At 57.4% G+C, this 25,511-nt stretch overlaps 7 protein-coding genes across 7 annotated transcripts; 5 read left to right on the top strand and 2 right to left on the bottom strand.

Moving 5' to 3' along the window:
* Window positions 1–1,491: 1,491 nt before the first annotated feature.
* Window positions 1,492–3,312, top strand: MFIFM68171_05365 (uncharacterized protein; the record flags this gene model as incomplete). Its single annotated transcript, XM_071060785.1, has 3 exons — window positions 1,492–1,626; window positions 1,788–2,373; window positions 2,435–3,312. 3 exons carry the CDS (start codon window positions 1,492–1,494, stop codon window positions 3,310–3,312), a joined length of 1,599 nt encoding a protein of 532 aa, XP_070916886.1.
* A 1,129-nt stretch (window positions 3,313–4,441) lies between these two features.
* On the top strand, window positions 4,442–10,821 carry ATG2 (autophagy-related protein 2; the record flags this gene model as incomplete). Its single annotated transcript, XM_071060784.1, has 3 exons — window positions 4,442–4,615; window positions 4,681–10,746; window positions 10,804–10,821. The coding sequence occupies 3 exons, from the start codon at window positions 4,442–4,444 to the stop codon at window positions 10,819–10,821; spliced, it is 6,258 nt and encodes a 2,085-aa protein (XP_070916885.1).
* A 1,400-nt stretch (window positions 10,822–12,221) lies between these two features.
* MFIFM68171_05363 (uncharacterized protein) lies at window positions 12,222–13,958 on the bottom strand (the record flags this gene model as incomplete). The annotated part of the gene is made up of 3 exons (XM_071060783.1): window positions 12,222–13,658; window positions 13,711–13,765; window positions 13,828–13,958. 3 exons carry the CDS (start codon window positions 13,956–13,958, stop codon window positions 12,222–12,224), a joined length of 1,623 nt encoding a protein of 540 aa, XP_070916884.1.
* Window positions 13,959–14,405: 447 nt separating this feature from the next.
* Window positions 14,406–17,176, top strand: MCM2 (MCM DNA helicase complex subunit; the record flags this gene model as incomplete). The annotated part of the gene is made up of 3 exons (XM_071060782.1): window positions 14,406–14,410; window positions 14,464–16,846; window positions 16,916–17,176. 3 exons carry the CDS (start codon window positions 14,406–14,408, stop codon window positions 17,174–17,176), a joined length of 2,649 nt encoding a protein of 882 aa, XP_070916883.1.
* Window positions 17,177–17,441: 265 nt separating this feature from the next.
* Window positions 17,442–18,414, bottom strand: MFIFM68171_05361 (uncharacterized protein; the record flags this gene model as incomplete). The annotated part of the gene is made up of 2 exons (XM_071060781.1): window positions 17,442–18,245; window positions 18,301–18,414. The coding sequence occupies 2 exons, from the start codon at window positions 18,412–18,414 to the stop codon at window positions 17,442–17,444; spliced, it is 918 nt and encodes a 305-aa protein (XP_070916882.1).
* Window positions 18,415–18,803: 389 nt separating this feature from the next.
* Window positions 18,804–19,893, top strand: RPL5 (60S ribosomal protein uL18; the record flags this gene model as incomplete). Its single annotated transcript, XM_071060780.1, has 3 exons — window positions 18,804–18,806; window positions 18,937–18,974; window positions 19,029–19,893. 3 exons carry the CDS (start codon window positions 18,804–18,806, stop codon window positions 19,891–19,893), a joined length of 906 nt encoding a protein of 301 aa, XP_070916881.1.
* Window positions 19,894–21,665: 1,772 nt separating this feature from the next.
* On the top strand, window positions 21,666–25,440 carry MHP1 (Microtubules assembly and stabilization protein; the record flags this gene model as incomplete). The annotated part of the gene is made up of 4 exons (XM_071060779.1): window positions 21,666–21,720; window positions 21,840–23,883; window positions 23,940–24,685; window positions 24,752–25,440. The coding sequence occupies 4 exons, from the start codon at window positions 21,666–21,668 to the stop codon at window positions 25,438–25,440; spliced, it is 3,534 nt and encodes a 1,177-aa protein (XP_070916880.1).
* Between the last annotated feature and the right edge of the window lie 71 nt (window positions 25,441–25,511).

Below are 25,511 nucleotides of genomic sequence, written 5' to 3'. Positions count from 1 at the left end.
TCTCTTTCAAGCTAATGCATCCTTCTCATGTCCGTTGTCTCCATTGTCTCCATTGTCTCCATTGACTCGTATTGATGAGGAACTCTGGCGACCGTCATGCTCGATGGCCTAAGGCAAGCTGCCCCGTCCAGATTTACCCTGCGCCCAGCACCCAGCGATTGTCGTCATGGTTACCCCCCACCAGCCTGTTGACAGCAAATGCGAGGTCAATCGCCATGCTCCTACAGCTTGGCATATAGAACGTTATTTTCGCCGTTCTTCTCCCTCTCCCCTCATTCCTGTTCATTTTTTCTACATATTAGGTTATTCGCTTGTTATGGGCCTAAATGTCGAAATTGGGGTTAGGGTTCTGTATGGCAAGCCGGCCCGGTTGTGAGAACTTTCTCTCCCCTTTTCCAACCGCAGCCCCTCTGACCCCGCCTCAAGCTTCAGGTGGCGAGTCAGGTCGCTTGCCATGGTGCTGCTGTCGGGTCTCCGACAGCATCGGTAGGTTACTGGACCCTACGGCTAGTGGGATATTCCGCTACCGGCCATTCTAATGAGGTGGTGTCGGGCCCGGGCACTCTGATGAGGGACATTTACATCTCGTTCCATCCCTTCCGTTTTATATTGTTGCTCCTTTCCGCTCTTGCAGTACCTTCTCTCGACTGGACACTGGAGCCTGAAACGTTCTGGTCCCGGCAACAAGCTGTTCCGGATCCGATACCCGCTCCTTCAAGGTCTAGATTTGCTTGGCTAGAATCGCTGGCTTGTTGAATTATGGCTTAATAACTCGCTCGCGTTACGCACAAGGCCAATCCCTTTTCTGTCTTCGGAGCCTGGTACCTATCTTAGATCTCGGTTCCGGTGAGTTCCTCTCGTTCCCCAGCCTTCCGCATACCTTCCCGGAAAATCAGCTGGACAGACGGCATGGCCAGCGGAGCCGCTGTCATTGGCCAGTGGCCAGAGTTGGAGACACGAGGCCCGAGACCCAGTGGTGTTGCCACTTCAGCGCCAACATTCTGGCTGCACAGCGACAAACGGGAGTTTGTCTCATTCGGGAGTCCCAAATGATTCCCCGCCTCTTCCGGACACGCACGTTGTTCTAGATTGTGGCGCCTAGCACAGATAGACGCTCTGTGTACCTTCTTGCGTGTAGGCATAGCTTAGGCTCTTATCGGCTTATGGCCATAGGTTGCTCGGGAGCCCACACCACCATGACTCTCCGATCAAAGGCAGCCATTATTATGTCCGCCCCGTTCCGCTGGTTTTGTCCCCGGCTGCAAGCGCGCCCTTACTTTGAAGCCTATTAGTCTAGGTCCGGCGTGCCGCCCCTGGACCTCGTTTCGAGCGCCGTCGATATAAACCCGAGGTTTCGTCCACTCACCAAGTCTACTCACAACCTCCATTTGCGCGCTCACCACTGGCCTCAGCCTGGAAACGACTCTTCGTCCCGTTCTATTCACAGCTCCATCTTTTTCTCTACATATCAGTCTTCCTGCAGCCACCAACATGGATGCTTATTCAATGTCTGTTACCAGCGCCGCACGCAAACCTTCATCAAAGATATATCAAGATCTAAGAACAGCTCGGCTCTACAGCAGCGGATCACCCAGGAGAATGAGCATCATGGATAGGGTCCTGAAGGTATTGACACTCCGTTACTCAGTATTTACTTCTGCTTGATTGCTTGCGGTATTCGAATCACGGGAACTGCGTGATTTTGTGCAAGCAGGCATAATGGAATGATGCGGAACTGTGCTGGGGGAGATAAACACAAGGTTGTTGCTCACATTTATACACTGCAGCTCGAGGCACCCGATCCAGCCAGGAAGCCACACATCTGTATTATCGGTGCTGGCTTTGCCGGGCTCAGATGCGCCGATGTGCTGCTCCGCAATGGCTTTCGGGTCACCATTCTTGAAGCCAGGAATCGTCTGGGTGGCAGGATATACCAAGAAAGACTGCCCAACGGCCACTTAATAGATGCCGGCGCGAACTGGATTCACGGCACAACTGACAATCCAGTTATGGATTTAGTCCGGGAGACGAACACAGCAGTTGGCGTCTGGGATAACCGCACATACATCTTTGACGAAGATGGCCAGCTCCTTTCAATTGAGGAAGCGGAGAAATATTCGACCTTGATGTGGAACATCATTGAAGATGCATTTGAATACTCAAACAAGCATGGATCCGAGATCGACCCCGACAGAACGTTGTTGGATTTCTTTCAGGAGCAGGCGGTGAAGAGGATACCGGACACCGAGGAGGACCACGAGGGACGAAGGCGCATACTCCTTCAGATGGCTGAACTCTGGGGCAGCTTTGTTGGGAGTCCTCTCGGCACACAGAGCTTAAAGTTCTTTTGGCTAGAGGAGTGTATCGAGGGTGGTATGTTTGCAGCCGGTTATCTCGCCTCCCGCCAATTGCATACTAATCGCAGATGTGCTAGAAAACCTCTTTTGTGCGGGAACATACCACAAGGTCTTAGAAAAGGTCGCGCAGCCGGCCACGGACGGCGCAGACATCAGGTATCAGACATGTGTCTCCGAGATCCACGGCAAGTCAACGTCACAAAACGACATGGTCCGAGTCAAGACCGCGGACGGCCAAGTCCTCGAGTTTGACCAAGTAGTCGTCACCTGTCCGCTCGGCTGGCTGAAGCAGAATCTGCAAGCCTTCCACCCTCCTCTGCCCGACCGCCTGTGCAGAGCCATCCAAAACATCGGCTACGGGAATTTGGAAAAGGTGTACCTCTCGTTCCCCACCGCCTTCTGGCTCACCCCCTCTCCGGATGGCGGCCGGACAGTCCAGGGTTTCTGCCAATGGCTCGCCCCGCGCTACGCCCCGTCTTCCAACCCAGAGAGGTGGCTCAACGAGGTCGTCGAGCTTGGCTCCCTCGGCGGCCCCGGTGCCGCCCACCCGACTCTGCTCTTCTACACCTACGGCGACCAGTCCCGCCACCTGACGTCCACACTCCGGTCCCTCGCCACTGCGAAGGAAAGATCTGATTTCCTGTTTGAGTACTTTAAACCGTACTACTCCCGGCTACCGTCCTACGAGGAGGGCAATCCGGATTGTCAGCCCACGGCGTGCTTCGCCACGGACTGGTCCGGGGATGCACTCGCGGGGAACGGGAGCTATGCGAACTTTCAGAAGGGGTTGGCAGATGGGGACAAGGATATCGAGACGATGAGGGGCGGCGTGCCGGGTGAGGGACTGTGGCTTGCCGGGGAGCACACGGCGCCGTTTGTGGCATTGGGGACGGTGACGGGGGCCTACTGGAGCGGGGAGGCTGTCGCGAGGCGGATTGGCGGTTGTTACCGTTGATGGGGGAGAGGATGGCGGAAGGAGGGTTAGGGTCAAAGTTCTACGTTTTACGTCGTGATTTGGGAGATCAGCGTCATGGTTGATTCATTCTTTTTTCTGGTTAACCTTACTCAGCCAGCTTCTCTGCCCGCTTCGTTTCGTCAATCGGGGCGAAACCGAGGGCTTGGTCATCTGATGTACTTTTGAGTAGAGCATTGCCTGTTCCAGCTTGGTAGGATAGACCGCAAAGGCGCTTGCGCGTTGGCTTTCGTGCTCGGCTCATTGTTCAACAAGGCAGCAACAGCAGCAGCAGCAGCAGCAGCAGCAACAGTGTGCCTCCAAAGAAGTGGAAAATGGAGGGGCGGGCAACGTCCAAATGACTCTTATTATTAAGGGCGGAGCTGTCCCTGCTCGCCACGTTGTGTTTGAGGTTCACCCGGAAGGCTGCAGCGCATTTCATGACATCCACAGATGGCGTGACGGTTCCCTGCCACTGAAATGGTTGACTGGTGGACTGGTGAGAACAAGGAAGCTGAGAGTCATGGCGGCAGCGCTGCGAACCGTTCAAGTACCCTGAATGTGGGGTAGGACTCATCCTTGCAGGTCCATGCCCCATGCTACCAATAAGGCCAGTCAGTTGATTGGAAGGCCCTGTCCAAATGCTGTCACGGGTGTTCGACCTCGCCAACCCTTGCGCCCCTGCACCTGCATTGGTCGCTCACCACGTCAACCGCCGACTGGACCGCATCGGTGCTCAAAGCCCAGTGCTTCACTTCCTCCCTCTCCATCACACAACTTCACCTTTTGTTGTTTTGTTGTCCCCTGAACCAGTGTTCCGGAGGGGAAGACTAGCTCAGTTCTCCTTTTCCCTTTTAATTCTCGGCTTTGCCATCACTGGAAACCGCCCGGACGGAGCCTCGATTTCCACCATGATGCGCTCTTCAACATGACCTTCCCCGCAATCCCACCCCGTCCCCCGTGCCTTAGCCCTCAGACCACTGTTTAACGAACGCCGCCGCCCATCCACCTCCGTCTCCTCTTCTACCCCAAGTGGCTAAGGAGTCGCAGCCGTGCCATCGCCGCCCCGACTCCGCCAACTTCCATCTTGCAACTCGGGCGGCCGATAAGCGATAACGAAACAGCCCCCACCATGGCGTCCTTCTTCCAGTCCTTCCGCAGCTCGCTGATGCCGAAGCAACTGCTGCGGTTTGCCCTCGCCCGTCTGGATATATTCGATGCACGGACTCTCGACTTGGAGAATCTCGACTTTGCATTGGGGCGGAATACCGTCCTAGAGTTTCGGGATGTCGGTCTTGTGCTTCCGGTACCGCCCCATAACTAGCTATGCAGCGTGCGTGCCATTCTCCGTGGGCTGACAATCCTCTACAGAAACTTGAGGGGCTGCTGGGGCTTCCACCAGCCTTCTCGCTCCAAAAGGCCAAAGTCCTTGTTCTCCGCGTCACGATTCCTATGGACTTTTACACGAGCCCGATCACAGTTGAGGTAGACGGCGTGAGCATCTGCTTGAAGGTGGCATCCAAACAAGAGAAGGACGAGCAGCTTAGCGGGAAACGGAGGAAAGACACAGGTGCCGCTGATGTTGTGCCGACAGCTGCGGATCTCGCCCAGTCGTTCTTGGAGACACAGCCGGTGGAAGAGAAGAGGGAGCTGGAAGAAGCCTTGGTAGCGGAGACGCAGGACCTTGGGGCTTCCGTGGCCATCAGCGAAGCGGAGAGCGACGATAGCTCGACGTTCGGCACCGGCCAGGCTCTGTCACTACCCGCCTTCCTAACCGATTTCTTGCAGGGCATCGTGGACAGGACGCAGGTCCATGTGCGGGGCGTTACGTTTCAGGTCGATGTTGAGGTGCCGGTAGATGCTACGCCGGCGGCTCCTGAACTGGTCACGTTCCAGTTATCGATGGACAACATCGATGTGGAAGGTGTGACTACCCCGGGGCAAGCAGCAGACGGTAGTCCCACAATCGTACCCAAGGACGGCAAGCGGCATATTCTGCTGGACAACATCCGAGCTTTCCTGATCTCCGAAGCAAACGTATTCTCATCATTGGCGCCGTCTCCGTCGATGCCTTCTTCCGTAGCCTCGCGATCGCCAGTGACGACCGAAGCACCCACTTTCCCAGATCTGTCAGACAGGCCGGAGAGGAGCGTCAGTTCCGGTTCCATAGCGGATTCGGATGAGCTTGCGCACAGCCGATACCCGCTGCAGGACAGCGAGGACGCCTTTAACATCCCATACGATTTGGAAGAGAACAACGACCAGACGGAGAGCGGGGAAGCTACGGAGCCGATGTCGCCCCTATCGACCCCTAGAGCCTCTGTTTACCGAGAGCCGGTTCATCAAGACTTAGTTCAAGGCTCTCTACATCAAGACCTATCCGGAGGTTCCGTCCGGCAAGGTTCAGGTCGTGACTCTGTTCACCAGGACTTCTCCCCGCTCGCCATTCGCGACCCTGCGAAATCAGCGATTGTAGAACCCGAACCCACAACCTGGTCAGCTTTTGAAAGGGAGGCGCAGTCGGAACCCTTCCTCCGTCCGCCTGATGGTTTCTCGCTGTCGAATACGCCTTCGCCCCAGGCGTCCATCCACTCCGTGTCCACAAGCGGCAGTTCTGGCGGCACAGGCGCAGAGGATTTGACACAATCACACCTCTACAGCCATGAGGAAGCTGCGAGCATGTATATGAGCGCTTTCTCTCAGGCTGCGTCCGGTAAGCTGCGCGGCGCCATGCCAGGGTCATGGGATGAAACGGACGAGTTCGCCGATGCTGAGTCATCCTCGCACGAAGACGTTGCCACACCTTCCGCAGTAGCCCCTGCAACTCTGAAGCTGCAGGAACAAGGTAGTTCTAGTGTGGAAGGTAAGAATAGCCATACCATTGGTGAAAGCTCCGTGCAGCTCCCGTCGACCTATCGGCCCGGGTCTCCCGACGACGAGATTCATAGAGATTCCGGTGGCAATGGTATTGGCTTACACACACAACCACCCTTTGCTCAAGACGACCCTGAGCCGCAACAGGACGACATTCCGACGCCTCGTGGGCCAACCCGTTTAGTGAAGGAAATCTTGTCACTGAGCTCAATCTCCGTCTACCTCCCGTCGACACACAACCACATCCAAGTCAGTGCTCCCGACCTCGGAAAGTCTATACCCCAGAACCTGCCAGGAGCGTTCTCGGTCCATTCCGCGGCCTCCAATAGCCCCAACCTCGTTCCCGTAAGCGAACCAAACACCGAGAGCGCGCCCGTTGATAAATCCATCGAGGTTATACTGAAGCCCGTGGATGTCCGGTTTGACGCCTCCATCGGCTTCCTGTTGGCCATGGTAGTGTCTCGTCTCATCGAAGCGGCGCAGGGTCACTCGAGCGAAACCGTTGATCCAGCAGCTTCGGAGCCCAATTCGACGACTCCAGAGATCAAACTCACCGTCGAGAAATTATCCGTGCATTTCCTAGAGAAACTTGCAGGAGTTGCCGATACTCCGGAGAGACTGTTCCAGAAGCGGACGGCTGACTTCAGCTCTGATATACTGCTCCAAGTTAGCGTGGTAGACCTCCGTGGCTCGATATCGACCTCGGGCTCACAGACAGAAACCAATGTCAGCATCGAGAAATTCAGATTCGGGTATGCGAACGACGATATAATCTCGTTCGATCGTTCAGTCCGGCTGTTCGAATCGGTAGCGAGCACTTTCCCAACCGCCGGGCACGATATTTCAGTCAAGGCCACGTCGGGGCCTGAGGCTTCACGGGTTGAAATCAACACCTTACCCCTCCACGTCAAGCTGGATCTCCCACGACTGGACGAAACCTTCAGCTGGTTCGGAGGGCTGAGCAGTTTTCTGAACATGGGTTCCTCGATCACGTCTAACACTTCGAGAGGCGGCAAGACAGCAACTCAACCGGTTCAAAAACCGAAAGGCGTTCGGTTCGAAGCACCCATCAACCCCGATGATCGAGTTGCGGCCAAAGAGAACAAGACCGACTTGCGAATCAACGGCATCCTACTGGACGTTATTGGGAGGGATTGCAGCGTCGCTCTAAATACTAGCGCTCTTAAACTTGTCAACAGAGAGAAAGGAATTGGCATCCACCTGAGCAGGATACGACTGTCCGGTCCGCACATCAGGAACTCGAAAGCCGACGCCCCTATCATCGCCGAGATAGTGGATACCAGGCTCGATTACGCCATGCTGCCGCGAACCCAGGATCTCGAGCGACTGCTCGAGCTGATTACCCCTTCCAAAATCAAGTTCGACGAGGATGAGGATGAGATCATGGTGGACACGCTTCTCAGACAGCGAAGAAAAGGGCCGGTGCTATCCTTGACTATTGGCAAAGCCAGGGTCGATGCGGGCAACTTACAGCAGCTCAGCTGCCTACCGGGTCTGGCTGATGACCTGGCCAAGCTTGGGACTGTCGCCAAGTACCTCCCTGAAGATGACCGGCCGGGCCTGCTGACCTTGTGTCACGTCAAGAGCTTCGAGGGCCATATCGAGTTCGGTGGACGCTTCGGTGCTGTTCAGGCGTCTCTCGCAGACCTCGAGGTGGCGCATATCACGGTGCCTGCTTTAGTAGCCGTCGCCGTCGGTGCGGCCGCGGTCACGCGAAATAAGATCGAAGAACTCGTGGGAACCGCACCAGTACCTACGACTGCCTCCTCCCAGAAACCACCAGTCATTATGATGCGTTTGATCGACGACATCGAGCCGGTCCTCAAAGTCAATCTGAATGGGCTGAGCGTGGAGTACCGGGTGCCCACCATCATGGACGTGCTGGATCTCGCCGAGGATGCTACTCCCCAAGATTTCGAGGCTAGCCTCGCCGCCTCTGTTGCAAACCTGGGCGACCAGGCACATGCTGCGATCAAGAGGACCCCTTCAGAATCGTCCACGGTAGAGCAGGCCAGAGTCGCCAAGGCCATCAAAGTGGATGTGGCCTTCCGTGATTGCCTCATCGGTCTCAACCCTCTCGGCATGCCATCTAAGCTTACCCTTGTGCTCACCGATGCCCATCTCGAGGTATTACCCGGAAAACGCGATACGATCAGCGTGCAGGCCACTTTGAATAAAGCGTCTGTCCTTCTGGTTGATGATATCGTGATACTTGAGTCGACCGGAGCTCCGTTTGCCTCAACCCGGCGCCCGCAAGTGGCTCCATCTGCTCAAGTCACCGAGCTATGTGGCAAGGGATACGTCAATATATGCCAGATTTCCTCAGCTAGAGCCAAAGTGCAAGTTGTAAAGGACGCAGAAAGCGGGACGCGACTAGAACTCGAGCTACGCGACGATCTCTTGGTCCTCGAAACCTGCGCCGACTCGACCCAGACACTAATCGCTCTGGCCAACGCGCTGAAGCCACCCACGCCACCGAGCAAAGAGATCAAGTACAGAACGTCTGTAGTCCCCGTCCAAGACCTGCTGGCGTCGATTAGCGCCGAAGCATTCGGCCAAGCTGAAGGGGACTATGACTACGACAATGACTTTGCGATTGCCGACGAGCTGGCCGGTCGAGTGCCCGACGACGCTGGCAGTGAGGATGACTTTTACGGTGGGTCGAACGACAGCCCGCTTGATCTTGATTCGCAGTACTATGAGGAAGGGACTGTCCAGGAAGAGCTTTTCGACGCCACCAATCCGTCGTTAGTCGCCGGGAGCACGACAATCGAAGACACCCACGATGGTGTCCTCCTCAGCATTGGTGCTAAGCGCAGCAGCGAAAACCTTTCTATCCATGACAGCTATTTTCAGCCAAAGTCCAACGTCTCTGGCGCGGCTCACCGCTGGAACTCCAAAATGAACACGTATGATAACTCCAACGACTCCAATGTCCACCGTAGCCCCTTGAGGGTCGCGGTTCGTGATGTCCACGTCATCTGGCACTTGTTTGATGGCTACGATTGGGCGCGCACCAGAGAGGTCATTGCCAAGGCGGTTCAGGATGTGGAGGCAAAAGCATACGAACGACGGGCTCGGGCAGATCGCCGAGGCGGCTACGATCATGATTCCGACGAGGACGAAACAGTTATTGGAGACTTCCTCTTCAATTCCATCTATATCGGAATTCCCGCCAACCGCGATCCTAAAGAGCTGACCCAGGCCATCAACCAGGACCTGCAGGACATGGAAACAGCGTCGGTTGCTACCACGGCCGTGACTGCCACTACAGTTCGCGCGCCCGGGCAGCGCCGCCGGTCGAAGAGCCTCAAGCTGAACAGAAGCAAGCGGCACAAGATCACCTTTGAACTTAAGGGGGTGAACGCGGACCTGGTGGTCTTCCCGCCAGGCTCAGGGGAGACAGTGAGCTCGATTGACGTTAGGATTCGTGATCTCGACATCTTTGACCACGTTCCGGAGTCGACCTGGAAGAAATTTGCCATGTACGACTTCGACGCTGGGGAACGGGAACTCGGCGCCAGCATGGTCCATCTCGAGATTATCAACACGAAGCCCGTGCTATCCACGCCGGCCTCGGAGATTGTCCTGACCGTCACTGTTCTTCCCTTGAGGCTGCATGTCGACCAAGACGCGCTCGACTTCATCACTAGGTTCTTTGAGTTCAAAGATGATTCGATGCCGATCCACGCATCGCCAAGCGACATCCCCTTCATGCAGCGAGTCGAGATCAAGGACATCCCGGTCAAGCTTGACTTCAAGCCGAAGCGGGTTGACTATGCCGGGCTGCGCTCGGGTCATACAACCGAGTTCATGAACTTCATGATCCTCGAGGATGCCCGCATGGTCCTACGCCACGTCATCCTCTACGGCGTGTCCGGTTTTGACAGGCTAGGGAAGCAGCTTAACGATGTTTGGATGGACGACGTCAAGAGAAACCAACTGCCGGGCGTCCTTGCCGGTCTGGCGCCGGTGCGGCCTTTGGTCAACGCCGGCAGCGGCTTTAGGGATTTGATCGAGATCCCGATCCGAGAATACCGCAAAGACGGCCGGATCGTGCGGAGCGTCAGGAAGGGCGCGACGGCCTTTGCCAAGACAACCGGAACTGAGGTTGTGAAGCTAGGCGCTAAGTTAGCTATCGGGACGCAGAATGCACTACAAGGGGCTGAGGGCCTCTTCGTGCCCAACCAGGCCGGGGAGAGCAGCTCGGCGGGGGCTGACGATTGGGAAGAGACCGAGTATGGCGGGGAGGGCCACAGGAAGATTAGCCCCTACGCGGACCAGCCGCTGGGCATTATGCAGGGCGTGAGGGACGCGTATGTCAGCCTAGCCAGAGACCTGTCGCTGGCTCGGGACGCCATTATCGCTGTGCCCGCCGAGGTGATGGAGAGCCAGAGCGCGCAGGGGGCAGCGAAGGCGGTGCTGAAGAAGGCGCCGACCATCATCTTCAGACCGGCGATCGGCGCTACCAAGGCCATTGGGCAGACGTTGCTCGGCGCGACTAACTCGCTAGATCCGCAGAACAGGCGGCGGATGGAGGCGGTAAGTGATATACGATCCCCGTTTGGTATCTTGAGAATTGGGCTAACGACGTGGCAGAAATACAAGAAGTACTAAATGTGTTACGAAGGAAGGACCTATTGATGAATTGACAACGATCGCAAGTTGTCTAGGAAAGATGCAAGTGCCGGAGTTGGCGGACAGGCCATGCACAAGGACATCGGAGGCATATATTACGGCCGACAGGGCTTGGCCGTCCTGATTTCGTTTGTATCACAGGATTACGTCTTTTTACTATTCTTTTCGTTTTCTTTTCACACACCGAGCTTTGTTTTTTACCCGCTTCCCGTTCGCAACCCACATCATGAGACACGGCGCTGCAGTACATCATCGTTCCGCATCAAGTTCTGCATTTATTTAGATTGGACGGCGCCGGGCGGGGGCGGCATATATATTGCATGGCATCAGTTACCTTGGGCGTGGAGCTAGACAAGCAAGATGAATGGGAAGTAACTTTGGGAGATTGACTGGATTACGTTTATTGATCATTGACTGTCTGGTTGGGTTGGGTTGGGGTTATGAGTTTGTAATGAGGTTGGCATGAGCTGAGATAGGAATAAATACCGAAACGTGAGTGTCGAGGTGAAAGCGGTGATGTGTGGATGTTGTATCAGAGCCAAGTTTGGTATCAGCCAAGCGAATCTAGATACGCTCTCACTCCACGCACAGAGTCACATCCGGCCGTCCGTCAAACTGATACGTTTTACGGTCGACCTGTTGTTTTTCTCACATCTATAGAAGCTCACACCGATACAAACGTTTCGTTGGTCCGTAGCAACAGATGAAAAACCCATCTGTGTCTCCCCCTCATCTCTGTGTTTGTCTCATCATAAATTCACCCAGCAACGTATATGGAAGCCCACGCCCCGATAGGGAGGGAATGGCAGCTAGCGGGCGGTTACTCGAGCTGTTAAATTACCAGAAACGAGGAAACAGAAGACCGGCGGGGCCCGCGTTGGGGGGTCCATGCCGATAGAAGGACAGGAGTAGGCGGACACGCAATAGAGAATGCTAACGAGAGAGACAACAACTACGCCACGGCAAATTGGGAATCAAAAGTGTCAACACACATTTCCCCTCACTTTGGTAAGTTAACTTCTGGAATTAGCAAGTTCCTTTTCCGGACTACAGCTGGTCAACAACCGCAAGGAATTCATACTTTCAAAACCAGCCACGACGGATCTCAGGCGTGGGCAGAAGAAATACAAAACCGTCTTGAAAAAGCAATGTATCCTCCCGTATGGTACGGTCAAAGCGAACCCGAATTCCCCAAGCCATAATCACCCGTGACGGAACCTTTGACCCAACCAGCCGAACCAATGAATCCCTACGAATACAGCCAACCCAGCAACCCTCATCACACGCTATAACCGAAGAACCCAAACAGCAACTAGCCTCTCCAGCCCCGTGTCCAGTCCCAACCCCCAAAATACCGCTAGACGCCGCCGACCCAGATTTCAGTACCCGCTCTGCTCCTCCCTAAAATCCTCCCGCCCGGCCGCCTCCCCAGCCTCTTTGATGGCCTGATCATCCCCCCTCAGCTTGGCAAAGTACTCCTTGATGTCCTCGGCGCCGACGGCCTTGCCGCTCTCGGCGAACTGCTGGAAGAAGGGCATAAGCTTGTCCTTGAGGTGCTGGTAGGCCATGACGCCCTCGATGGCGCGGACGCGGTCGACGTTGCGCAGGGCGCTCTCGCCGCGGTCGTAGAGGCTCCCGCCGCCGCCGCTCCCGGCCGTCGACGCACCGCCGTTCTCGGACCCCCCGCCGTCCTCCGACACGGGCGGCTCGTACGTCTCCTCCTCCTCGAGCAGCTGCGGGTGCGGCGCCAGGAGCGGGAAGCACGACGCGCAGTGGCAGAGCTGCTCGCGGAATGAGTCCTTGAAGAAGAGCGAGAACTGGCCTTCTGGGGCGGGGGGGAGGTTGGGGAGTTTGCACGAGGGGGGTTTCTCTTTCTCTGCTGCGGGCTCGGAGTCGGCTGAGGGAGTCGACGCTGGGGGAGTGTCGGCGATTTCGGCCTCGCTCTTTTGGCGTTTGGAGGCCTGAGAGTCGATTTCGTCGTCTTCCTCGGCTTTGCGTTTCTTAGACTCTCCGTTGTTGATAGTCTCCTGAATCGTCTCCTGGATCATCTCCTGAACTGCGTCACTCTGCTTGAGGAAGACGGGCGCCAAGAACCCAGGAGTGCCAGCGTATCTCTTGATCCAAGGATGCGCGTCGACACACTTGTAGCAGAGAAACCCTTCGAACTCGTCTTCAGCCGGGAAGCCCGGAGGAGCAGGGGGGTCTTCATCATCCTCGACCGTCTCGCCGGGTCCGGCGGCGCCATCCTGCGGCGCCGCTTCGGGGTCTTCTGCGATGGTCGGGAGTGAACCATTTGTTACGCCGTCCCCGGATTCGGCCTTGACTTTATTTGTCGTCGTATTTTCAAACCAGTTGGGACCCAAACCGACGACGCACCCAGGATGCCACCAATCCTCGCCGCATCCGCCCGTCTCGTGCGTGCCCAGGCCTAAGCATTGGAACATGGTGCCCTTCTGTTGAAACGGATCGTAGTCACACTCGCAGCCGCAGAACCGATTCCGGAAGTTCTGGTTGTACTTGTTATTGGGGTCCGGTTCCTCAGAGTGTACGCCGCCTTTCGTGTTCGTCTTCGGGTCGATGCGCAAGCTACACGGGCTTGACTTGGGGTAGCGGGTGGTGCCGCAGTCGCAGGTAAAGTTTCGCTTGGTGAAGATCTCGACGAGCGTGTGTTCGCCGTGGCACTGAACGGAGCACGCATAGCAGACGCCGGCGCCATCATAGGGGTCCGACGGGTTTGCTGGCGGCGGCTTGCACGTCAGGCATGCGAAAACACTCTGGCGGAGCGGGCCCAGAGCCTTTGTGCAGTTCTCGATACTCTAATGCGATGTGTTAGTCACGGTCAACGTGGCTGGGCCGAGGACGTCGCACGTATGGCAGGGCTTCTCGCGCATCAGCCTCGAGCTGCATCTGGTCACGAAGAAATCTGGAAGCAGGTGTCAGATATCATGTCAATCTAGACAATTCGTGGCTATCCAAGAAACATACTCGGCGGCGGTGTGTGAGTCGTCCGACCGTTGCGAGATGCTCTCGCTGCGCGCCTTGGTGCGCGTGGCCGGCGGCGCGTCGGCGCTTTCAATGGTAGAGGCCTGGGGTGCGGACGCGGACGCGGAATCCATTGCGGCGCACTGAAGAGACGGAATGCCGAGTTCTAAGTCAGGTGAATATCATCGAATTCGGTTCTGGTGATGGGAAAAAAGCAAGTAGAATCAACTTGCGCTTGTCTGCAAGTCGGAGCTCCCATAGGTGTACGAAGTAATGGCTGAAGCTGGGGGGCGAAGGGTATCTTATCGCGCTGCAGCCCCACCTTCTGAGCCAGCAACCACTTTACGCGAAAGCCCCAATCAGGTTTAGCGGCATCGCGTAGACGCGTCTGCTTTAATCCGCGACGCGAAAAGCAAGGGACAGCAGCAAGCGCTCTCGCCAATTCCCGCCCTGACAATTCCCCCCGTCTCCCCCCAAACCCTGGCTGTGGTCTCCCTTGTTCCGCAACAACCACAAGTCGCCAGTTGTTCCACTCTTTTGAAATAGTTTCCTGTACATTCCCCGTCTAAAAATCGCAAAGCATGAGGTACGTTCGGTTGGGCGTCAACAGCCTTGATCTGTACTCACCAAAGGATTTAGTTCCCCGCTTCGAGATCACCCTTCGTCGGCCAACCGAGGCGTGACGCCCGGCAGGGCAGGCCGCAAGCGTGCACGCACTAATGGCGACGATGCCACGTCCTCAGTTGGTCACGCCTCGAGCCCGATCATGCCGTCCTCCCCTCCCGCCTTCAACATCGCCCACGGCGGCGATGATGACGACGATATCGAGGAGGAGGTTGAGATCCAAGACGACATTGATGACCTCGACGAAATGGCCGAGGACGATGTCGATCTATTCCGAGAGGGCTTCGAGCGGGATTACCGCGATAGGGCCGACGATGTCTACGAAGGCATCGACATTGACGACGAGGGCGACTATGATGCCATGAACCTGGGTGAGAGGCGGCGCCTCGAGGCCCAGCTGAACCGCAGAGACCGGGAAGTCGCCCGGAGGCAGCGCATTCCTGCTGCATTCCTGCCCGGCGAAGACGACGATCGCGACATCGACCTCACCGCTCAGCCCCGACGCCGCAGGCATCGGTACGATGAGGACCCTGATGAAGACATGGATGCCGACATCATGGACGAAGAGCTCTCGCTCGAGGCCCTGCACGATGTCAAGGCTTCGAGTCTGACCGAGTGGGTGTCGCAGCCAGCTGTGCAGCGGACCATCAAGAGAGAGTTCAAGGCGTTCCTCACGGAGTATACCGATGACAGCGGTTCTTCGGTCTACGGAAACCGCATCCGCACCCTTGGTGAGATCAACGCCGAGTCGCTCGAGGTCTCTTACGAGCACCTCTCCACCTCCAAGGCTATCCTGGCATACTTCCTTGCTAATGCCCCGGCCGCGATGCTGAAGCTGTTCGACGAAGTCGCCATGGACGTCGTCTTGCTGCATTACCCGGACTATGAGCGTATCCACTCCGAGATCCACGTCCGTATTTTTGATCTCCCGGTTCATTACACCCTTCGCCAACTCCGCCAATCACATCTCAACTGCCTTGTGCGAGTCAGCGGCGTCGTGACCAGGAGGTCGGGCGTCTTCCCTCAGCTCAAGTACGTCAAGTTCGACTGCACCAAGTGCGGCGTCACTCTCGGTCCGTTTCAGCAGGAATCAAATGTCGAAGTCAAGATCACGTACTGCCAGAGCTGTCAATCTCGCGGCCCCTTCACTCTCAATTCGGAAAAGACCGTCTACCGAAACTACCAGAAGCTCACTCTCCAAGAATCTCCGGGCACGGTCCCTGCCGGCCGTCTTCCCCGCCACAGGGAGGTGATTCTGCTCTGGGATCTCATCGACAAGGCTAAGCCTGGCGAGGAAATCGAGGTCACGGGCATCTACCAGAACAACTACGATGCTCAGCTCAACAATCGCAACGGCTTCCCCGTCTTTGCCACCATCCTCGAGGCTAACAATATTGTCAAGTCGCACGATCAGCTTGCTGGTTTCCGCATGACCGAAGAGGATGAGCATGAGATTCGACGGCTGTCTAAGGACCCGCATATCGTCGACAAGATCATCAACTCGATTGCGCCGAGCATCTACGGCCACACAGATATCAAGACGGCGGTTGCCCTCTCTCTCTTTGGCGGCGTAGCCAAGACAACCAAGGGCGCCCATCACGTCAGAGGCGACATCAACGTGCTCCTGCTCGGTGACCCGGGCACTGCCAAGTCCCAAGTTCTCAAGTACGTCGAGAAGACAGCGCACCGCGCAGTCTTCGCCACTGGCCAGGGTGCGAGCGCTGTCGGTCTCACGGCTAGTGTCCGTCGGGACCCGCTGACGAGCGAGTGGACTCTAGAGGGTGGCGCGCTGGTGCTCGCCGACAAGGGTACCTGCCTGATCGACGAGTTCGACAAGATGAACGACCAAGACCGGACCTCGATCCACGAAGCCATGGAGCAGCAGACCATCTCCATCTCCAAAGCAGGCATCGTCACGACTCTCCAAGCACGCTGCGGCATCATCGCCGCCGCCAACCCCATCGGCGGGCGGTACAACTCGACCATCCCTTTCTCCGCCAACGTCGAGCTGACCGAGCCCATCCTCTCCCGTTTCGACATTCTCTGCGTGGTCCGTGACACGGTTGAACCTGAGGAGGACGAGCGCCTGGCGCGCTTCATCGTCGGTTCTCACAGCCGTAGTCATCCCATGACCAATAACACGCAGGCGACCGCCACCAGCGCGACCGGCGGCGAGTCGATGGAGGTAGAGCCCGACACAGAGGCCACAACGGGTACCGACGCCGCTGCAGGCCGTAACAAGGAGGGCGAGATCCCCCAGGAGCTCCTTCGCAAGTACATCCTCTACGCACGCGAGCGGTGCACGCCCAAGCTGTACCACATGGACGAGGACAAAGTGGCGCGGTTGTTTGCCGACATGCGGAGGGAGAGTCTGGCCACGGGAGCGTATCCCATCACGGTATGTAGCGTCCTCCCTTACTTTGCTAGACATAAACGCGTTGCTGACAAATCTTTGTGATCCCTTTAGGTCCGCCACCTCGAAGCCATCATCCGCATCAGCGAAGCCTTTTGCCGCATGCGCTTGTCCGAGTACTGCTCGTCGCAGGACATTGACCGGGCCATTGCCGTCACGGTCGACAGCTTTGTCGGCAGCCAGAAGGTCAGCTGCAAGAAGGCGCTGGCCCGGGCGTTTGCAAAGTACACGCTGGCCAGACCTGGCGGTGCTGGTGGGAGCCAGTCGCAGCGAAGGGGCGCGGCTGGGAGGAGGCAGGCTGCTGTGACTGCTTAGTCGATTGCTCTCCGTTACCATTGTTGGCTTGATTCTGCGGCGTTTGTGGTATGGTTTTGTGTTTGGGGAGAGGCGTATTGGGCACCTGAGCAATGCTGTATGCGTGGGAACGGGTGGACAAGGTATGAGAATAATACATGGGCTGTAGTTGCATTTTGGGTTGCCCCATGAGTGAAATTCTCGTATGCTTATATCGTGGTTTTAGTCACGGTCTAGACATGATATATCGCAGTCCATGTGCTACCGCTAGGGCAGAATGGCATGGTCAAATCTTTGGCTTGGTCCCCTTGAAGTTTGGTTTGATGGGAATCTTGGGATGGTTCCCCGCCAACGCAAGACCAGTGATCTCCTCGAGTGCTTCCACAGCTTCATAGGCCCTCCCGAGGGGCACCTTTACTGTCCGGAAACCGGCAGCCTTGGCCGCCTTCAGGTTTTCTCCAATGTCGTCTAGGAAGACAATCTCCCCCTCGCTGACCCCCTGGGACCAGCCGAGAGCCTTGCCCCTGTCCGTGTCCGCATTCGCCTTGGCAAACTCATTCACTTTCTCAAGCGCGAGCTTGTAAATCTTGGGGTCGGGCTTCCTCAAGCCAACATGAGCCGATGACACAAAGACATCAAAGAGGCTGCGCACGGGGTCGTCGAGGAAGTCGGTCTGCGAGTACTCGTGGTCGGGTGGGAAGATGACGGTGTTGCTGAGCGCAGCCACAATGTACTTGCCGCTTGCTTTGAGAGCCTTGAGAGCCGGATACATCCAGGGGTCTGGCGACCTCGCGGCTGCCATCATGTCGAAGAACAGCCATTCACCGTCGATGGCGGGGACCGGCGGCACTTCCTTGGGCAGGGCGGGGTTCCGGGCTTGCTGGGCCTTGTAGAAGGCCTTCCAGCGGGCTGGATCATGCAGGTCTCGGTTGAAGCCGGCGAAGAAATCGGCGTCCATGGGGATGCGGCCGGTCTCGAGACGATGCCAGAAGCCGTCCGGGGCTGTCTTGGAAATGGAGTAGTTGACCCATCCTGGCGGGATGCCGAGGCTGAGCTCGTAGTCCAGGATTGATTGGAAGGGTGACTCAACCTGTTGGGTATGAGCGATAGGACATCAAGGGTCAAGATGGGCGTTGCCAGCATACACAGACGCCTCCAATGTCGAAGAGGATCACCTTCGGCCGCTTCGCCGGGAGTGATTGCGACATGTTGTCGATCGCTTCCAAAACGACCTCGACGGGAAATTCCTCCGATAGCATCCCTCGTCACGAGACTCCACAGCGGTGATATTGCAATGATACATTAATCATAGCCATATGAACGGATTCTATGTAGTGTAGTCTGATGGTCTCGTTTAAGACGTCCAGCGCCAGCGCCGGGGCCGGGCCGCCAGGCTTGGAACGAGGGACTGGAACCTCGGCTCGGCTGCCCCTAAGTGCAAGCCCCCGGGGTGGGGACACAGCAACTTACATAATCACTCGTCGCCAACCCTGCTCTCTCACCACCCTCGTCCCCCACCCCAAATTCTCCTTAGGGCTGTGGGGTGAAATTGTGCCCACGAAATATTCGTGTCGCGAATTTCGCCTTCAATCTACAACCCGTGAGTCGACCCTGCTGAGTACGCACCACACAGCGACAAGCAGTCAAAATGGTAAGTTAACAGCCGCCGCCTCATCGTCGAGGCACATACAGAAATGGATATCGAGAGTCAATGCAAGATGCTTCGGAAGGGGGGATTATTCTGAAGCGCAAATTGCTGACTCGGGGATTTCGAACTCCAGGCCTTCCACAAGCTGGTCAAGAACAGCGCGTACTACAGGTGAACAGAACCCAGTGCAAGTGGCAGAGAGGTCCGACGCTGACTGGTTTGCAGCCGCTTCCAGACCAAGTACAAGCGCAGGAGGCAGGGCAAGACCGACTACTACGCCCGCAAGCGCCTGATCACGCAGGCCAAGAACAAGTACAATGCGCCCAAGTACCGCCTCGTCGTCCGCTTCTCCAACCGCGACATCATCACCCAGATTGTGACCTCGGAGATCAATGGAGACAAGGTCTTTGCTGCCGCCTACTCGCACGAGCTCCGTGCCTACGGCATCGAGCACGGTCTGACCAACTGGGCCGCTGCCTACGCCACCGGTCTCCTCCTCGCCCGCCGCGTCCTCAAGAAGCTGGGTCTAGATGAGTCGTTCACCGGCGTCGAGGAGCCTGATGGAGAGTACACCCTCACCGAGGCTGCCGAGACGGATGACGGCGAGCGCCGCCCCTTCAAGGCCTACCTCGACGTTGGTCTTTCCCGCACCTCGACCGGTGCCCGCGTCTTCGGTGTCATGAAGGGCGCCTCGGACGGCGGCATCCTGGTTCCCCACTCGGAGAACCGCTTCCCCGGTTTCGACATGGAGACCGAGGAGCTCGACGCCGAGGTCCTCAAGAAGTACATCTATGGCGGCCACGTCGCGGAGTACATGGAGACTCTCGCTGACGATGATGAGGAGCGCTACAAGAGCCAGTTCGTCAAGTACATCGAGGACGATGTCGAAGCTGACGCTCTGGAGGACCTCTACACTGAGGCCCACAAGGCTATCCGGGAGGACCCCTTTAAGAAGTACGAGAGCGACGCTCCTAAGAAGAGCAAGGAGGAGTGGAAGAAGGAGTCGCTGAAGTACAAGAAGGCCAAGCTCACCCGCGAAGAGCGCCAGCAGCGGGTGCAGGCTCGGATTGCCGAGCTTCGGGAGGAGTAAAATGGGTATTTTTTGCGAGGAGATTGGTCTCATCGTCCGGGCTCATGACTGCTTGTTCTTTAGGAGTTCTCGTGCACATCCGGAGGGGCACTTGGGGGTAATGACCAGGGTTCATCAAAAGACCAATCACCTTCCGACTATGCACAGGCTGTCCAGATCCGTGGAGCCGCTCCGTGACGTATGACCGGGATACCGTACATACCATACAAGAGCCGCTGGAAAGCGCTTTGTGTACTCAGATCTTGCTGTGCATCAGCGGAATAGCCTGGCTGGTACATCCAGGCCAGTTCCGTGCGTGACCCTGCAGATGACAATTGGCCTGCCAACTCGCAAGAGAGCGAGCAGGCGTTTCCATGGCCGATCAACATGGCGCAGCACTGTCTCATACTGCAGTATGCTACCCATACTGGAATCCGTGGTGTGGGAAGGCCTTCCGGTGACCCAATTGCAATCCACCAAACGGGAGCTATTAATGGTGAGGTCATGCGGAGAATGCAAGCGTGCGAGCTTGCCGGATTTGGACAGCCTGTTAAGCATAGACCCAGGCTCCTCCAGCACCCTCCCCAAGCTGGAAAAATTGACAGGGAGGGGCCCAGCAGGAAATGCAGCCTCCCGCTTCCCGTAATTCATTCCCGGGCCAGAAGTGGTAGTTAGCGTCGTTGAACTCGGGCTTGGCTATTTCGAAACGCTGTGGTCTTGCCCGGGAAGCCTCGGAGACGGAGGCGTTGGGCGAGCATCGCCAGTCTCGAAGTTCCCCAACATGCGGTATTCCAAGGTTCGGTGCTAACAGAACACACCCCTTGCGGACCAAGTCCGGGATACCATGTTCTGCAGTTAGGCCCTGGCTCGCGCACCGAGTCAACGGTGGGCTGAAGAGCGCGCGGTGGGAGGCACTTTCCGTCTCTGGCCTGTTCTGGGATCGCAACTCTTGGCTGACCGAAAGTTCGCCGCCCTTCTCCATCGGCGCTCCAAGCCCGCCACCTGTTCGTGGCCGGTCATGCTGAGCGACGGGCGGTTTGCGGTGTCTGATCTGCAAGGCCGGACGCCGTGAGATAATTTGGATCTTGGCTTGCTGGGCCGGGCCCATCCACCCGAAGCGGATTTATTGTATCCTTATCACCCTCACGGCGCCCCTCCATTATATGATAATCATTAGCAGCCGGGTTTTTGGCTCTTAGTGAGCACCTCTGTCCAAGACGTCCGAGACGGGCCGCCACCAACGGCTTGCTCCGCTCCCAGCATCGCAGTGTCGTACCGTACAGTACATACCTACCTTCCTTTCAGCGGTGAACAAGCGACACAGCCCAGCCCAGCCGCGCCCTCTCTCGCAAATCGGCAGTCCTTTGCAGTAATTGATTCGGTGCCCGCGTAACATCGTCGCGGGGCCTATTGGGAATCACAAGCACGCGCAGCACTACACACTCTACATTACACACTACACACTACACATACCCGCGTAACAGCACCATTGCTTTGCACGGCGACGTTGCTTCCCGTCTCTCAAGGCCATGGCAGTCTTCCGCGTCAGCAGATGGCATCAGTGACAGAGCCGCACCAACAAAGGACTTATCAAAGGCTTTGAACTGCAGCACGCGCCGAGCTGTACTGGGTCTCGACGTCAACTTTATATCCCCGCTTCACCTGCGTCCCAAGGGGAGCAGTCCCCCCTTTTTGCGGTCGGCGTATCGTCCGAGTCGTTCGGCAACATCTACCGCCAGACCGGCACTCTTTGCGCATAACCCAACCGTTTTGCGATCAAGTACCGAGTCAAGATGGAGCACCTTCACAGCCTTGACGTGAGCTGGATGACCCACGGGAACCCCAAAGGTTCGCAGCCCCCAACCCAGTCAGCATCTGCACAAAGCTTGCGAGGCGATTACAGGAGGAACATCGGGGTGCAAAGTTCTGCAGGTGCCTAGCTAATGCAGCTTGACTGACCTCTCTAGACAAATTCGCGAGAAGTCCAACGGCCCGGCCGAGGTCGCTGTCGGGCTCTGGGCGCGACTCCCCAGTCTCGAACCAAACCCCGAATCCCCCCTCTCCGGCAACGGTCAATGGCAACCAAACAGAACAGGGGAACCTGCCCGGGTTAAATCGGTCGAATTCGGCGAGGTCAAGTTCCGACGAGAAAAGGCAACCGTCCACCGCGCAACGGCGGGGTTCTTGGTTCTCCAACATCTCGTCCAAGTTCAGCTCCGGAAGCGGCGCCGCGCAAAGTCCACCGCAAGCCAATAACGCCTCGCCAAAGCCCGCCGAGCTCTCGGTACCCAAGGCCAACCCGGCCAAGAACGCCGTCCTTCAGCATGCCTCCAAGCCCGAGGGCGAGGGACCCTACACGCCGGCTCCCCCCCGGTCTTCGCAAGCCGGCATCCTGCAAGTCTTTCGGAGATTGTCTTCATCCAACGGCAACTTGAGCCCCAACTTGAAGTCGCACAACCACGGGCTGGTGGCACGACGCGTGTTGAATGTCGATCACCACAGGGAACGCTGCGGCATCACTGGGCTAAACCAGGCCAAGCTTCGGAGGGTGGCCTTTTGCGTCGACGTGGAAATTGCGCCGATGCCCAGGTATGCGGATCAGCCCGAGGACAAGGAGAGGAAGGCGGACAGGGCAACCAGGGATCGCAAAAAGAAGATGAAGGAGAAGGGCGAAGGCGAGGCGCTGAAGCATCCCAAAGCGGTCGAGGCTCAGAAGGAGGCGGACGGCGAGATCAAGGCGACAGGCGAAGAAGTTCCCAAGGAGCCCCAAAAGGAAGGGAGCGGAACCGGAAATGACGCGAGTGCGAGCGTCGACAGCATCTCGTCCGAGAAGACCACGCCTGCCGACACCAAGAAGAAAGAGAAGAAGAAGAAGAGCGAGGAGGAGAGAAAAGCCCGGAAGGAAAAGAGACGGAGGCAGGCCGAGGCCAACGGCACCATTCCTATGGAGCTCTACTACGACAGCGACTCGTCATCTAGCGGCACTCCTCCCCAGCCCGGCACACCCAGGACCCAGACCACGCCCACCACAAACCCAGTGAGGATATACCGGCGGTGTTGCCAGCTCCGGGAGACCCCCATCCTTAGAAAAATTACCGAGCAGCTCATGGACCCGGCAAACTGCTCGGCCGAAGTGGGCATGGTGGAGAAGCTTGATCTTGGAGGGTACTGGATGCAGCTGACGGATCTCATCACGCTTGGCGACTACCTGGCTGTCGTCCCGGTAAGGCAAGTAATACTGGAGAACTGCGGCTTGACCGATGAAGGCCTCCGAGTGATCCTCGCTGGCTTGCTCGCCGCCAAGAAAACCAAAGGCAGGAAGCGTAGGCCGCTTACCGAGCCGGACGGCCTGGCGGAACAGGGCGGAGTGGTCGAGCGACTGGTCTTGAAGAACAATAAGATCGGACCCGAGGGTTGGAAGCACATCTGTCTATTCATCTACCTCTGCCGTACCCTGAAAAGCCTGGATCTGTCGGGAATACAGTTCCCGCGCCCAGCCATCCCAGCCGCGTCATCAAACGGCAGCCCTACAGCGACAGCGCGCCAACCGCAGGGGATCGCCCAACTGTTCTCCAAATCACTTAGTGAGAGGCTTGGAGGATCTACGCTCAGCCTCCTGAGCCTTGGCCAAACCGGCTTGAGTACGGAACAACTGGGTGCTATCATTGATGGCGTCATCAAATGCGGTATCAAGAGACTCGGCCTTGCCCACAACGACATCAACGCTGCAGGCCTCGGTCATGTTGCAAGGTTCCTGGCCAGTCCATTCTGTGAAGGCCTTGACCTGGGCGGCAACGATCTTCGAGACGGACTGGCTACCCTAGCTGGCGCTCTCGTCGTGGAGAACTGCCCGCTGTGGGCGCTGAGTCTGGCCGACTGCAACCTCACGCCGTCGTCCTTGTGCCAGCTGCTTCCAACACTGGTCAAGCTCGGTCACTTTCGGTTTCTCGATTTGTCGCATAACCACGAGCTGTTCAGCTCCAACCCGAGTGCCGTTGGCATGCTGCGAAGGTTTGTCGTTCTCGCCGCTCCTCTTATCCTTAGCTAACCCCCCGTTTTCTGTACAGATACCTGCCCAAGATGGCTTGCCTAAAACGTATCCACCTGGCAGACTGCGCTCTGAGCCCGGAGCAGGTCATTGCCCTTGCCGAGATCCTCCCCGAGATTACAGGCCTTGCCCACATCAGCTTCTCCGAGAACCCCCAGCTGGTCGAGCTGACGACGAACGCCAAGACGGAGGAGATGCAGGAAGAGGCGTGCGCGCTCTTCGCCTCGCTGCTGGCCGCCGCAAGGGTGTCGACCAGCCTGGTCGCCGTCGAGATCGAGGTGCCCAGCGAGCAGTCGAGCGACCTCGTCAAGGCCATGGCCAAGCAGACGGTCGCCTACTGTCTGCGCAACATGGAGATGGCGGCCGTGACGGCAGCGCAGGCGCAGGCCGAAGTGCTCGCCAAACCCGAGCCCCAGTATCCGGACGCGCTGCAGCGGCTTGTCGGCCACGACGTCACGCTGTCGTCCGATCTGGACTCCGATGTGGATGCCGCGCCCGATGACGACTATGTTATCGGTGGCACCGCGGTGGTCAGGGCGCTGGCCTGCTGCTTGAAGAACCGCGGCGACGAGTCGAGGCGGCAGTCGCAAGAGTTTATGGGGGACATGGAGAACGGCGTGTCGCAGCCTCGGCCTGCCATCCCCAGCGGCGGCAAGGCCAAGGAGACGTCCAAGCATCTGCTGCTGAGCGCCAGGAAGATCAGGTTGCGGCTGCAGCCAGCGATCAACAAGGCCAAGGCGGCGGCCAACGACACGCATGCTTACCGTATGTTTTATCCTCACCTCTCACCCTCTGCACTCCTCTTACTAACCACCAATTCCCGCCGTTCAGACCGGCTCATGTTCCTCGACAACACCCTGAACAACATCATCAAGCGCTTCGAAGACGAGTTCCCCGACACGCGCGTGTCGACGTCAGTCGACAGTGGCATCGACGTAGAATCGCTCGAGGACGCTCGAAAACGGAAGAAGATACCCAGCGACTCGGGCGACCTCGCCAACTCGACCACCTCGGCCCTCCTCAACTCGTCGGACAACGAAGACGCGCCGCAAGAAGAAGAGACGGCCATCAAGTCCCCCTCCCTCTCGCGCTCCAACTCGATGCTCTCGTTGTCCTCCAAGGCCCTCGCCGACGAGGAGGGCCGCGTCCTCCGCGCCGGGCACAAGTTCCGCGCGGGCATCGCCGATTCGAAACTCTACGCCCAACTCCTGACCTCGGCGGTCGAGATGGTGGGCGCGGACCCCAATCACATTCGTGTGCTGCACGAGCTGCTGGAGGAACTCAACGACGAGGAGCTGAACCGCGAGGTGGAGGAGAAAGGCGTCGTCGGGGTATTCAAGGAGAGGAAAGGGGAGATCTTTGCACGGCTGAGGGAGGCGGATCCGGTATATTGGGATCAGTTTGTCGAGAGCCAGGAGATGGCGAGGAAGAATGTTATGCCTACTGAGAGGGGAGGTGGTGGTTGTGAGAGGACAGCTGCGGCGGCCGGGGAGGTGGTGGTGGTCGAGGGGGAGGATTAGCAGGGGTGTTATCCTATCTGGAAGCCTGGATGGATGGGCTGAGGTGGTGAGTGGGAGATATGTAACACCTG

Source organism: Madurella fahalii, assembly GCF_045866475.1.
Source record: "Madurella fahalii IFM 68171 DNA, scaffold_2, whole genome shotgun sequence".
Lineage (NCBI taxonomy): Eukaryota > Fungi > Ascomycota > Sordariomycetes > Sordariales > Madurella > Madurella fahalii.
This window is presented reverse-complemented; position numbering and strand designations above follow the sequence as displayed.